Genomic DNA, 14,239 nt, shown 5'->3' on the forward strand with positions numbered 1-14,239 from the left:
ATAAACCTGGGCTGTGCAGCCAGGGCTGCAAATGGCCTCCACTCTCCTGCGCCTGGCATGTCTTGCTTCCCCTCCACGAGACCTGGCTCTGCCCCACAAACCCACCGCTGTGTGTCCTCACCCCAGGGAGGGCATCAGTGCTGGCCTGCCTGGCCCCTCCTGGAGCCTCCCCTGTGCTCCCCGCAGGGCCCCGAGCTGGCGGTGCTGCTCTGCAGAGCGAGCGGGCTGTGGTGCCCCAGGGCCACGGGGTGACTCTGCACTGGCCGTGGTGGTTGGGGTGAGAAGCAGACCCAGCTGGACGGGCATCTTTGCACCTGACAACCCCCTACCAAGGGGTCTGTGGTTTGGATGATGCTCTGAGCAGTCACAGGACATTTCACATGGCTCAGGCTGTGTTCAGGTGTGTCCCGAGATGCAGCCCAGGGTTTTCCATTGAAGGTGACATGAACCCCTCTCCAGGCGCCCTTCCCTCTGCCTGCTGGGTCCTCACTGTGGGCATTTGTCACCAGCCCTGTCATAGGGGAGACAGTCCCAGGCAGACACCGCTTGACCATTCAGCACCTCCAGGAGCACTGGGCACCCACAAGTGAGAGCTGAATGCAGCCCTCATTCCCTAACACAGCACCCCATGAGATCATCACCTTGAGCCCAGGGGAACCTTGGAAAACCAACAGGCCCTTCCATGGTGAAAGTCCTTGAGTGCATTCTTGACTCCAGCTTTGGAAGAAGAAACCAACTTCCAAGCACAGCACTGAGGAAATCCCCTTTTATTAGAGACTGGCCAGCTCTGACACAGTGACAGACACATTTACAAGAGCCCTCTGGCTTAGGCAGATGGGGTTTGTGCCTCTGGAGAAGTGGGATGAATTCAAATACTTCTGTACAAACATGATTATCACAAAGAGAATGCTGAAAGCACAAGAGTTGTCTGAGATAAATTCAAGTCACTTACAAAGAGGGACAGGACAGTTATTGCTGCAGAACTAGTACCAGTTGAGTCAGTTTCCTCAGTGCCTCCTTGAGCTCCCTGTTCCTCATGCTGTAGATGAGGGGGTTCAGTGTTGGAGGCACCACCACATACAGAATAGCCACCACCAGGTCCAGAGCTGTAGAGGAGATGGAGGGGGGCTTCACATACGCAAACATGACAGTGCTGATGAACAGGGAGACCACGGCCAGGTGCGGGAGGCACATGGAAAAGGCTTTGTGGCGGCCCTGCTCAGAGGGGATCCTCAGCACAGCAGTGAAGATCTGCACGTAGGACACCACAATGAAAATGAAACACCCAAAGACTAAACAAAGACTATCCACAATAACCCCAATTTCCCTGAGGTAGGAGTCTGAGCAGGAGAGCTTGAGGATCTGGGGAATTTCACAGAAGAACTGGCCTAGGATATTGCCTTGGCAGAGTGGTATTGAAAATGTGTTCCCAGTGTGCAGGAGGGCATAGAGAAAACCACTGGCCCAGGCAGCTGCTGCCATTCTGGGACAAGCTCTGCTGCCCATAAGGGTCCCATAGTGCAGGGGTCTGCAGATGGCCACAAGCGGTCATAGGCCATGATGGTAAGAAGGAAATATTCTGCTGAAATAAAGAAGACAAATAGAAAGACTTGAGCAGCACATCCCAAGTAGGAAATGGCCCTGGCATCCCACAGGGAATTGGCCATGGATTTGGGGAAAGTGACAGAGATGGAGCCAAGGTCGAGGAGGGAGAGATGGAGGAGGAAGAAGTACATGGGGGTGTGGAGGCGGTGGTCGCAGGCTACGGCTGTGATGATGAGGCTGTTGCCCAGAAGGGCAGCCAGGTAGATGCCCAGGAGGAGCGAGAAGTGCAGGAGCTGCAGCTCCCGTGTGTCAGAGAACCCCAGGAGGAGGAACTCGTTCAGGGAGCTTCTGTTGGACATTTGCTTCCTCTGGCCTTTGGAGGACTGTCCAGGGAGGAAAAGATATTGACACGTTAGGAGTGACTTGAACAAAACCCACAGCATTTCTCACAGCAACTCCCCACATGTCCTTTCTCCTTTCCAGGAGGACCTTCCTTCATCTTCTCTACTTGTGCTCTAGTCTGTGCTTTCTGAGTCTGCCATTGGGAACAGGGTCCTCTGTCCATGGACTCCAGAGGAGTCAGTCCTGCTTGTTACACAGACATTCAGAATCAAAACAGGATGGTCAGTCATTGTGCAGTGACCAAGTGTCCTTGCAGTGTTGTCAGCTGGAGTAGGTGAGACTCCTGAACCCCTGGTTGGCTCATCTCTAATCCATTTGGCTGGGGAGCCACGTGACCACCCAGCACATGCATAATTCATTGCTGTTGATACTTCTTAACCCCAGAGTATGTGACAGTTACTGCAGGAACATTTTTTTATTTGACTGCTTACAAATGTCTTAGCTATGCACAAGCTGACCACTTTTGCAGCAAGGACACTCCACCCAGGGTGTTAATCAACACATTTTGGGATACAACATGCACTAGACACAGCAGGATTTGCCACGGGGGAATGTCTACAACCTTCAGAAATTCCTACCTGCAGGGCTGCCATAACTCTCAGTCAAATACTTAATTGCCTAGCTCCACTCAATCACCTAGTTTCAGGGTGGTCCACTGTCTCATGACAACCTATTCTCTCATCTGTGCAGATGACTGGCCAGGAAATTCTTGGACCAGGCAAGGAGCTAATGACCAAAGTGCTCTGGGTGTGCACACAAGCGTAGCCCTGGTACCCAGCCAAACAACAAGTATGAATCAAGAACAAAATGGATTTTTCATATCTGAAACTCGTCTGTAACTTCAGTCCCTTAGCTCATACCAGATGCTCTGCCACACTGGATACACAGAGAGAGCAAACAGCAACATGTATTTGGGGGTTAGGGGAGGGCAGTTTCTGGGGATGGATGCCCTGAGCTGAGTGAGGGGGATTTCAAGCAGTGACCCCGTGGGGATACTCTCCATGTCCTGCAGGAAGAGATGACATTAGCATCCAGCCCATCAGCCTCTGGAAGAGAACAACCCTGGGAGGAATTCATCTCCTCCTCTTTCACCCTTCTCAACAGAGGTGTCTGTATCCAAATCAATCACCACCAGCTCCCACTCGATGCAAGGGAGGAACATAGGCCCATGAAGGCAGGGGTTACAGGACCCATTGCAGAGGCCTCCGTTCCACTCAGATAGATCCTATCCTCACATCAGTTTACCACCTGCACCACATCTGCAGCCACAATAGGGGTTGTGAGGCAGGGGGTACAGGCAAGCTCTGTGTCCACATCCTCTCTCCAATTAAGCCTACTCAGAATGGGGAAGAGGTCTGCAACTTCTTCACAACCCATTCTCCAGAAGAAGGGCTGTAGCAGAGGGGCTTACTCACCACATGGGGCACATCTATTGCAGGGATAGAAATCCTTGGCTTTTTCCATTCCTAGAGAATCCTGAGGGGCAAAAGTGTTTGGGTTAGTGCATTGCCCAAAAGAAGATGTCTCCTTAGGGAGACTTGGCGCAATCCCCAGCCCTACAGACTGCACTGCCCAAAGACCCACAGGCTACAAGGGGTCTTGGACCCTTCACTCCCATGCAAACACCTCCAGATGGGCATGTCTGCATCTTACTCAGCTGTGTACATCCCCCTGCAGAGGAGGTTTTGCTCTCAGCCACTCTGTCAGGCAGTGGTAAAATGGGCACATACAGGAGAGACGCACATCTGCTATCCTGGAGGCTGGACTGCAAAGGAGGTGTCTCCTGCCCTGGATGCTGTGGCCTTGAGGGCAGAGGCTCTGCTGGGTGGCAGAGGAGACACAGGGGCTGGCTCAGGGGAAGGCATCTGCACTGCAGAAACTGTCAGGGAATTGCCCACATCCACCCTCCCACAGCCTTTCCTGTGAGAAGTTTCCTCTCTTTCACGCATCATAGTGCTGCTGCCTGGCACTGTCCCGGGGCAGATACCTTCAGGTCTGCAGGTGCTAAGCAGCAGCTAAGACCAACCCTGAGGAGTCTAACAAAAATTATGGTGGTGCTGCTTGTACGCAGAGGGGTGGCTGAGGGGATTTGTTGAGGTTCCTCAGGCACCAAACACCTCTCCTGACATGGCTGCATGGCCCAGCTCTGTTTCTCTCTGCCCTTGAGTACTGCAGGGTTTGCTCTCTTAGTCAGTGCCTCATATCATCATTGCATTGCCATCTGCTATCTATGCTGGCAGGTCTTTGTGCTGAACTTTGGCCTTTGCATACACGGTGTCTTTTGTTATTCGGAACAGGCTTCACAGCAACAATGCTGCTCTCAGCCCTGGTGCCACAGCTGAGGTTCTGCAGCCCAAATACACACAAATGCCCAAAGCCTGGGCCAGAAAACAAGAGGAAGGGGAGATGCACAAGCTGCTGCAGAACTACAAAAGCAACACTAGGCAACCTGAGGTTGTCTGTGGATCACAGACCCCGGTTCCCATGGGGAGACTTCAATCTCCCTGTCATTCCCTGGGAGGGCAATGCAGCAGGGTAGAAAGAGTACAAGAGGATTCGGGAGGGTGTGGGGGACAACTTCTGAGCACAGCTAAGCCAGATAGGTCATCAACGGTGACACCTTCCTGGACCTGGAACCTGCAAACAAGGAAGAACTGACCAGGGATGTGACAATCAGTGTCGGCCTTGGGTTCAGGGGCCACGAGGTGGTGGAGCTCCTGCTCCTGAGGGGAGTGAAAAAGAAGAGTAGCAGAGTCCAGACTCTGGATGTCAGAAGAGCAGACCTGGGCCTACTGGGGAGACTGGTTGAGGAATCCCATGGGAGGCAGCTCTGAAGGGCAAAGGAGCTCAGGACAGCTGGCAGGTCTTTAAGGACAGCTGGCAGGTCTTTAAGGACAGCTGGCAGATCTTTCAGGACAGCCTCCTCCAAGCTTGAGAATGGCCCATACTGATACCCAGGAGAACAAGCAGACATCCCAGGAGACAGGCTGGCTAAATGCACAACTGAACAACAGTACAAAAAGGCAGCACACAGGAATGGGCAGAAGGGAGAGGCTGCAAAGGGAGAATTTTAAAATTGTGTCCAGGGAAGTGCAGAAGCAGTTAGGAAAGCCAAAGCTCCTCTAGGATTGATGCTTTCAGGGGATGTCAAAGGCACAAAGATGATCTGCTATTCCTTCAGAAACAGGAAAAGCATAAACAAGGAAAATGTGAGCCCATGGCTGAATGGGGCAGGGAATCTGGAATCAGCAGATGCAGATAGGTCTGGGGAACTTAATGCCTTTGCTGCAGCCTCCATCAACAAGGTCTCCCAGGCCATTGTGCTTAGAGTTCAGGACTTCCAAGGAGAAAAACAACCAGCAGTGCCTGAGGGTTGAGTCAGGAACGATTTGCAAGAACACAAGTCTACAGGATTGGATGGGCGGCAGCTAAGGGTGCTGAGAGAGCTGGCTGCCATGTATCAGGGCCCCTCTCGATCATCTTGGAAAGCTGTGGAGACTCAGGGATGTCCCAATGACTGGAGGAAGGCCAGTGTTGCATCCATCTTCAAAAGAGGCCACGAGGACAACGTGGGGAACTACAGGCCATTCAGCCTCACTTTGATCAGGAGAGTGTCATGGTCCGAGTCTTCTCCGATCCCATTTCTAGGTAAACAAAGGAGAAGAAGGTGACTGGGAACAGCCAGCATAGACTTACTCATAGGATATGATGCCTCACCAACCTGATGGTCTTCTGTGTTAAAAGCACTGTGTACCTGGACTTTAGGAAGGCTTTTGACACTTTCTCCCACAGTATACTTGCACATCAGTTAGTGTGCAAGTTAGTCAGACAGCAGTGTGCCCGGGCAGCAAGGAAGGCCAACTGCCTGAAACAGGCTGAAAGCCTCCGACAGACCTGATGTCTTTGTCCCCTATGGCTGTTGTCTCTGCCACTGAGGCCTGTGAGTAGACACCAGGGCCTCGTTGTCCCCTTGTCCCCTTGCGGAGCCCAGGAGGTCTCATGTCATTGTCCTGCATTCAGCATTGCACACCCCGACCTGCACACTGCCCCCAGGAAGAGTCACGCAAAACACGTGGGGGAAAGGATCTCCCTTCCCAGGGTCTCAGTGTCCATGCTTGGACATTTTGCTTGAAAAACACACCAAGGGTTAACATGGTATCAGAGCCACCTGCACATTGCCTTTGCCTACCTGTAATCAGTGATTACAATTTTCTGCTCTAATCAGCCCCCAGTGAGTCTTTGCTGCTAATGGCCCTCAGTGGGATCTATTAACGCTCTACAAAGGATTGGAATTTTCTTCTGACTTTGACTTGAACATTTTGCTCAATCTCCTCGCAATAGCTGAGGTTCATGGACTCAGCACCAAATACACCATGGGGCTCATTATAATGCAAAAAGCCCTGATTAACCACGTCTCTCCCTATAATTTTCTTCAAGTAATGTATGGCTAATTGGTTTCAGCAGTGTAGCTGAAAGACAGTGACTTCAGTTAGAACATAGTGTAAAGGTATTTCTGCTTTTTAAGGTTTTTATGATTAGTATTCTTATTCAGCTTTCACAATAAGTGACAGCAACATTCTCCAAATGACATAGATCCAGAGTGTCTCCTGAGGAAGTGTGGACATGCAGGAAAAGCAGTGTTCCCCGAGGTCAGACACTGTACGGACAATCTTATTCCCCATCTACTCAACCCTGCCATTTCCCTCAATCAGCCACCTGGGACTTGCATCACTCCTGTTAAAGTCAAACCTTTCTCCACTGAAGTCTGCAACTGAATGTTGAAGCTCATATGCCCCAGTTCCCACCTTCTTTCCTTAGAGAACGAGCTGCAAATAGACACAGAAGAATTTTTCTTCATTGTAAGCCAGAAAAAAAAACAAAAAAAGGCATGCTATAGTTTAGTAAAATTAATTACACTCCTCAACTGTATGCTAAGTCCAAGCTGCCTCCAATGAGGTCCCCTTTCCACAAGGGATAGCCTGGCTAGAAATCTTTTGGATAGATAGGAAATGCTAGATAGAAGCAGAATGAAGGACTTGCCCAGAGGAACAAAGTACTGAAAGACGGAGCAAGCTTTAAACTCCCCACAGTGCAAATCGGCAGCGCAGTATGGGAATGAACAAAGAGTAATGGAAGGAGTTACAGTGTTGCAGTGCCCAGATCGTGTGCTGTAAAGTGATGTTAGAAATTGTTATTGTAATCAGGACATGTGGAAAAAGAGGAGAGTGCCATACAGCTCCTGGGGGTCCTGCACCATGCTGGGGGCTGTGCTGCTCTTGGGCATCTTGGACCAGGCTGTGTTTCTGTACAAAAGTCTGGAAAAGCCTTGAGGCAAGCCCCTGGAGAAGAGGGATTTTCCTGGGCACTCAGAGCAACCCAGGCAGGACTCAGGCATGTCAAGGGAAACCCATCCCACCCACACCAAACCCACAGCTCTCAAGCCTGTGACCTTCCTGGGCCCTCAGACCAGGAGCAGGAAGGGTTTGGGAGCATGGCCACGTCCCAGACTAGCTTCCATCAGGTCTTCAGCTCCACAACATGTCACAGCTTCAAGGGAGCTCTCTACAGCAACACTTCCCATGGCCCTGGTGCACTGGCAAGACTTTGGGCAGACACCCAGGAGACAGGGCAGAGAAAGGACAGAGACCTCAGGGTGCAGAGCTGGGCTCACAGCGTCACAGAGGGGGTGCCACAGGCTGGATAAGCAACCCAAAGAAGTAAAGGAGTCCTTCCTTTTGCAGTGACTTGGAAAGCCCCATCTCTGACAGTATTCAAGGGGGATGGAGTCTCCCTTCTGCAAGAGTCACCCCAGGACTGTGCCAAGACTAGGAGGAGCAGGAAGGTTGGTTGTAGGGACGTTCTCAAGCTTCAGCAGCTGCAGAGGTGGGAGCTGGTCACCTCACAAACTTCTGAATGATCCCAATTGCAGGTTCTGAGGCATTGCACCGCCTTCCAGGCTCTGCACTGGAGCCTGGACAGCAGCACTGTGGTGCGTGGGCATGTCCTGAGATGCCCAGGATCAAAAACGTGGGAGATCCAGGGATCCAGGTGCTTGGGTGGCAGCTGGGTATGTCCAGGTTGCCAGCGGCTTTAGCAACTCCCAGGCAAGAAGCACCGCTTTGAGGGGACACTGAAAAGCCCAAGGCCCAAAAGAGGCCCAGGCAGGAGAAATGGCTTTCCCTAGGCTCAGGTTAGGTTCAGCCAGAAGGACAGCTGGGCAAAATGCATGGGAAATGGGAAAACTTCTCCAGATCAGGTCACTCCTCTACTGGTCAAGTCCCAGCCTAATCTGATGCACAGGCTGTTCTGCCCCCTCTGATAGAGGACCTGCCATTTCTCCTTGTACAATGCCATGAAGTTTCTGTCAGTCAAATCCCCAAGTCTTTCAAGACTCCTCGAGATCTGTACCACTGTTCTCCACCCTTTGAGCCAGGCGGCCTCCAGCTCATTTCCCACACCCTCCATTGCTTACTCCTCCATCCCACCTCTCCCCAGTTTGGCTACAGAGAAGTTATGGAAGACCATGTCAAAGGCCTTCCTACATTCAAGGAGTGCATGCACTGCACTCCCCTTCTCCACACAGCCAGTCATCCCATCACAGAAGGCAGCCAGATTGGTCAGGCACAATTTGCCCTCGATGACTTCGTGCTGGCTGTTTCCAACCCCTTCATGTGGCTGGAACCAGCTCCAGGAAGATTTGCTTCCGAGGGACTGAGGTGATGCTGACCAGCCCATCACTCCCCAGATCCTCTTTCCTGTCCTTCTTGAAGATGGATGTAATGTTTGGCAGGCAGGAAGGGAGGGCCAGGGGCCGGGCAGCGGCTGTGGGGCTGTGCCAGCTCCTGCTGCATCACTGGTCCCTGCAGTGTGGAGAAGAGGGACAGAGGAGGAGGCAGCACGGGGGTGGTGGCAGGTTGGCAGGGGCAGGTCGGCAGGGGCAGGTGGGCAGGAGCCAGTGGGGGTTGCAGGGAGGGGTTGTACCTGTGCCACCCTCCCAGCAGGACGGGGACACACAAGGAGCGTGCTCTGCCTGTCGTGGTGCTCAGGGCAGCTCCCCAAGGAGCACAGCTTTGCCTCAGGGACCTCGTGGTCCTTGGCCTTGGCTCCAGCACAGCTGGAGCAAGAACAAGAGCTCACGGGCCAGGCCAACATCCCCCTGGCACAGTCCCTGCGACAGCCTTCGGTGCCCCGTCCCCCACAGCCCTCCTGCTTTGGCAACCCCCACAGTTTGTGGACCTTGCCCAGCCCTGGCCATGTCCCACGCAGGGGTTAGCACACAGCCGTCCCCAGGGCCTGCTGGGGTCTGGGCCAGCAGAGAGGCTGCCTAGGCCTGGCTTTTCCCCTCCATACAGGCGCTGAGCCCAGCAGGAACGAGCTGGCCGCACAGCAAGACTCACCCATAAACCTGGGGTGTGCATCCAGGGCTGCAAATGGCCTCCACTCTCCTGCACCCGGCATGTCTTGCTTCCCCTCCACGAGACCTGGCTCTGCCCCACAAACCCACCGCTGTGTGTCCTCACCCCAGGGAGGGCATCAGTGCTGGCCTGCCTGGCCACTCCTGGAGCCTCCCCTGTGCTCCCCGCAGGGCCCCGAGCTGGCGGTGCTGCTCTGCAGAGCGAGCGGGCTGTGGTGCCCCAGGGCCACGGGGTGACTCTGCACTGGCCGTGGTGGTTGGGGTGAGAAGCAGACCCAGCTGGACGGGCACCATTGCACCTGACAACCCCCTACCAAGGGGTCTGTGGTGTGGATGATGCTCTGAGCAATCACAGGACATTTCAAATGTCCTGAGATCCAGCCCAGGGTTTTCCATTGAAGGTGACATGAACCACTTTGCAGGCTCCCTTCCCTCTGCCTGCAGGGTCCCCACTGTGGGCATCTGTCACCAGCCCTGTCATAGTGAGACAGTCCCAGGCAAATATTGCTTGACCATTCAGCACCTCCAGGAGCACTGGGCACCCACAAGTCAGAGCTGAATCCAGCCCTCATTCCCTAAGACAGCACCCCATGAGCTCATTGCCTTGAGCCAATGGAGAGCCCTGGATAACCAACAGGTCCTTTCATGGTGAAAGTCCTTGAGCAAATTCTTCTCTCCAGCTTTGGAAGAAGAGTCCAACCTTCTAGCACAGCACTGAGGAAATACCGTCTTATTAGAGACCGGCCAGCTCTGACACAGTGACAGACACATTTACAGAAGGCAGCTCAGGCAGACAGACTGGGGGATTCCTGCTGCTGGGGAAGAGGGATGAATTCAAACACTTCTGTACAAACATGATTATCACAGATACAATGCCCAAAGCACAAGAGTTGTCTGAGAAAATTAGAAACCACCTGTGAAGAGGGATGGGCAGCTCATTGCTGCTGAACTAGTACCTCTTGAATCAGTTTCTTCAGTGCCTCCTTGAGCTCCTTGTTCCTCATGCTGTAGATGAGGGGGTTCACTGCTGGAGGCACCACCGAGTACAGAACAGCCACCACCAGATCCAGAGATGGGGAGGAGAGGGAGGGGGGCTTCAGGTAGGCAAACATGACAGTGCTAATGAACAGGGAGACCACGGCCAGGTGCGGGAGGCACATGGAAAAGGCTTTGTGCCGGCCCTGCTCAGAGGGGATCCTCAGCACGACTGTGAAGATCTGCACGTAGGACACCACAGTGAAAACAAAACACCCGAAAGCTAAACAAAGACTAACTGCAAGAAGCCCCATTTCCCTGAGGTAGGTGTCTGAGCAGGAGAGCTTGAGGATCTGGGGGATTTCACAGAAGAACTGCTCCACTGTGTTGCCTTGGCAGAGTGGTATTGAAAATGTGTTCCCAGTGTGCAGGAGAGCATTGAGAAAACCACTGGCCCAGGCAGCTGCTGCCATTTTGACACAAGCTCTGCTGCCCATGATGGTCCCGTAGTGCAGGGGTCTGCAGATAGCGACAAAGCGGTCATACGCCATGACAGTGAGAAGATAATACTCTGCAGAAAATAGGAAAAAGAAGGAAAAGACCTGGGCAGCACATCCTGCGTAGGAAATGTCCCTGGAGTCCCACAGGGAATTGGCCATGGATTTGGGGACAGTGGTGGAGATGGAGCCAAGGTCCAGGATGGAGAGGTTGAGGAGGAAGAAGTACATGGGGGTGTGGAGGCGGTGGTCACAGGCTACGGCTGTGATGATGAGGCCGTTGCCCAGGAGGGCAGCCAGGTAGATGCCCAGGAAGAGCGAGAAGTGCAAGAGCTGCAGCTCCCGCATGTCTGCAAACGCCTGGAGGAGGAACTCACTGAAGGAGGTGTCGTTGGACATTGGCTGCCACTAGGCATGGGGGACTGTCCAGAGAAAAATAGAGGGACAAGTTAGGAGAGACTTTTAAAGGAAAATAAATAAATTAATAAAACATTCCATTTCTTATTAAAAAACCCACATTGCTTCTCTCTTTATAGGGAAGCCCTTTGCCCACTTCCCTTGCTTGAGCTCTGGTTTGTGCTGGCTGAGAGTGTCGTGAGGAGCAGGGACGTTATCCCATGGGCTCCGGCAGGGTACGTCCTGCCAGACCTGAAGATGGTTCATTGGAATGGCTATGACTAGCTCTGACGTTCACAATTTCTGTCAAATGAAATCCACTCGTCTTGTGGAAGGGCTTTTCAGCATCATCACTCCCCATTCTAAAGAAGGAGGGTTGCAGAAATGAGTTTGGGGTATTTTCTTAATATTGTTTATTTTCTTTGAGATGCCCTGTCACCCCTGGGTAGTGCCCCTTAAAAGGAGAAATCCTTGGCATTTCTACTGTGAGCCCTGAGAGAAAAGCATCCTCTGGCACTTGGTGAAGAGTGAGGACAGCCAGGGTGTCTATTAGTCTCATTCCCAGCTCTCCTGTGCTCCCACGTCATTGAGCTGGTGGATGATGTTACCCTCAAAACAAAACAGCCCCTGATGAGAGCAGAGAGGTCCCGTTTCAAAGTGCAGGTCTCCAACCTTCTCACCCTTTCTCCAGGCACCACAGGGAGGTCTCCACAGTCCCCTTCTAGCCAAAGACACACAGGGCTCTTTTCAGCTGACCATACACAGCCACCCACCATCATCTCCATACTCTCAGCATCTCTGCACCTTCTTCATGGGTCTCTCAGATATCACGGATATGCTATGAGACAGCAGTGCCTTTCTAGGGGGCAGCTCAAAGCCTGACAGGACACCACAGGGAAATGGTCAAAGAACCATTAGGAATACAGATGGATTCTCCTTAAGGGACAGTCAGCTCAGTTCCCAATCCCACGGACTGCATTTCCTGGAGCTCCACAGGTTAGAAGGTGTCTGGGACAACTTGATTCCCATGTAGACCCCTCTGCTGCACAACTTGCGGCATCAGTGTCTGAACTGCAGCTGAAAACCCCCAAGCCCAGGGAGTCCAAGAGCAAGAACAGGAGCAGCCTGGAGAGGGGAGGAAACAAGGAGCAACACGATGATCCTGCTGCCAAGGGAGGCAAGGAGGGAGAGAGAGAGAAAGGGGGACTTGGGAAAGCCTTCACCCTTCCCTAGCAGGGCATTGCACCATGAAGACAGCAACATTGCAGGACAGTTGCTCTCAGGCCCATTGTCGGGCGGCATGAAATGGGCTCGTGGCAGGAGAGGTGCCCCTCTCCTCTGGCAGAGGTCTGGCTGCAGAGGAGGTGGCTGATGCCCTGGACCCCATGGCTGCCAGGACAGAGGCTCTGCTGGGCTTCCCTGTCCATCTCTGCTGCCTGGAGCTGTCCCTGCTGGCAGCTCTTTCTCTGTCCCAAGATCCCATCCTACCCTGTGTGTGCTCAGTTCTACCTTTCAGAACTCAGTCCTACCTTACAGAAACCTCCCGGACAGGGCACTGGCCAGGGGCTTGCTGAGGTTTTTCACAGATCTCTGTCTGAGAGGGAAGGTTTAGGAGTCCCAGTTCTTTGTCAAACCAGAAAACTCTTTCCTTTTGTCTCCCTGTAAAAATTAGGGAGCTGAAAGCACATACCCTGAAAGGAAAGCTCCTTGCATTCCAAGTAGCTCTTGCCCTGAGCTCCCTCTTGAAAAGTCCCCTCAGGACTGTGCTGAGGCTGAGCTGGAGCTGTGAGCAACTGTGACCCTGACCCACGCAGCACCCTCTCAGCAGGAGAATGAACCTGCCTGTCACCCAGAGTTTCTCCACATAACACCGTGGGGAGCTCCTGGGACAGGCTGAGTGCTGACTCTCGCAGGCAACAGAGTCACTGCCTTGGGCACACAGCACCCTGGAGTGCAGGGACACTGCTCTGAATTACAGCCCTGCACAGACCTGGGTGTCCACCCTGGCTTCACACCCCTGCAGCCATCTCCAGAAGACGAGAGCAGCATGCCCTGTCTCTGTGATGGTGTGGCAGGAATCCTGCTCTGAAGCATCTCCCCCTCCTCTGCAGAGGAGAAGCCAGGAGAGTGATCCTTAAAATTCCAGTCATTGGGTGGGCTGGGTTCAGAAGACCCCTTCACGAACCTCAGTAGCATTGCCCTGCAGCCAGAGACTTACCGTGTCAAGGGCTGTGAAGATTTCTCCCACAAGCAGCTCTCCTCTGTCCTCCCACTCCACACTGCCTGTCTCTTCTCCCTGCCTTCTCTCATCTCATGTCAGCAGCAGCAGGCAGTGCCCGCAGCCCTGCTGCTCTTGGCAGAGGAGCTGCTCCTGCACACAGCTGTGTCTGGGCAGTGCTGCCAGGTTGCCATGAGCTCCCTCCATCCCAGGAGCCTGGCCCCACTCAGAAGCAGAGGCCCAGCTGCAGACACAAATGTCTCTGTCCCTTGTGCTCCCTCCTCCTGGGAAATGTTCACCGCAATAAACTAAAATAATCACTAATGGTCCCTCTCTAAACACTGAAGGAAGACTGATTCCAGCATTGCAATTTGTCTCATCAGAGGATGGTTATTTGCAAGAGGTGAAAATGTCCCACTCTGGCAGCCCCTCTTCCCATCTCTTCACTGAGCAGGACACCTAGATGGGGACAAGAACAGAGTTTGTTCTCCCATTGTTCAGGTATTGTTTCAGATGAGTCAGTTTGGGCTTCTCAGGCTGCTTTAGAAGGCCCTGGGCTGGTGCAGGATTCAGATCCTTCCTGTGAGCTCCCCTTGCCCAGGCAGAAGTGAGCACAGCTATGCTCCCATTATAATCCCTGGAGATGGAAGGTGGGAGTCAGTTGTTCACACACAAATACTTGGTGACATGTGAAGAGACAGAGGTGGTCCAAGGCATGTGCCAGTGTCTGCTTGCTCTGATGCAGCAAGTGTGACACCTACATCCTTCTAGAGTATGAGCTGAGAGGCCAGG

At 53.1% G+C, this 14,239-nt stretch overlaps 1 protein-coding gene and 1 pseudogene across 1 annotated transcript; both read right to left on the bottom strand.

Annotated features, from left to right (window-relative positions):
* Positions 1 to 969: 969 nt before the first annotated feature.
* On the bottom strand, positions 970 to 1,904 carry LOC135324018 (olfactory receptor 14C36-like; annotated as a pseudogene).
* Positions 1,905 to 10,326: 8,422 nt separating this feature from the next.
* LOC135324058 (olfactory receptor 14C36-like) lies at positions 10,327 to 11,232 on the bottom strand (the record flags this gene model as incomplete). The annotated part of the gene is made up of 1 exon (XM_064499493.1): positions 10,327 to 11,232. A coding segment is annotated over exon 1 (906 nt), but the record flags the coding sequence as incomplete, so codon positions are not given.
* Positions 11,233 to 14,239: the final 3,007 nt, after the last annotated feature.

This window comes from Dromaius novaehollandiae, chromosome 30 (genome assembly GCF_036370855.1).
Source record: "Dromaius novaehollandiae isolate bDroNov1 chromosome 30, bDroNov1.hap1, whole genome shotgun sequence".
NCBI lineage: Eukaryota > Metazoa > Chordata > Aves > Casuariiformes > Dromaiidae > Dromaius > Dromaius novaehollandiae.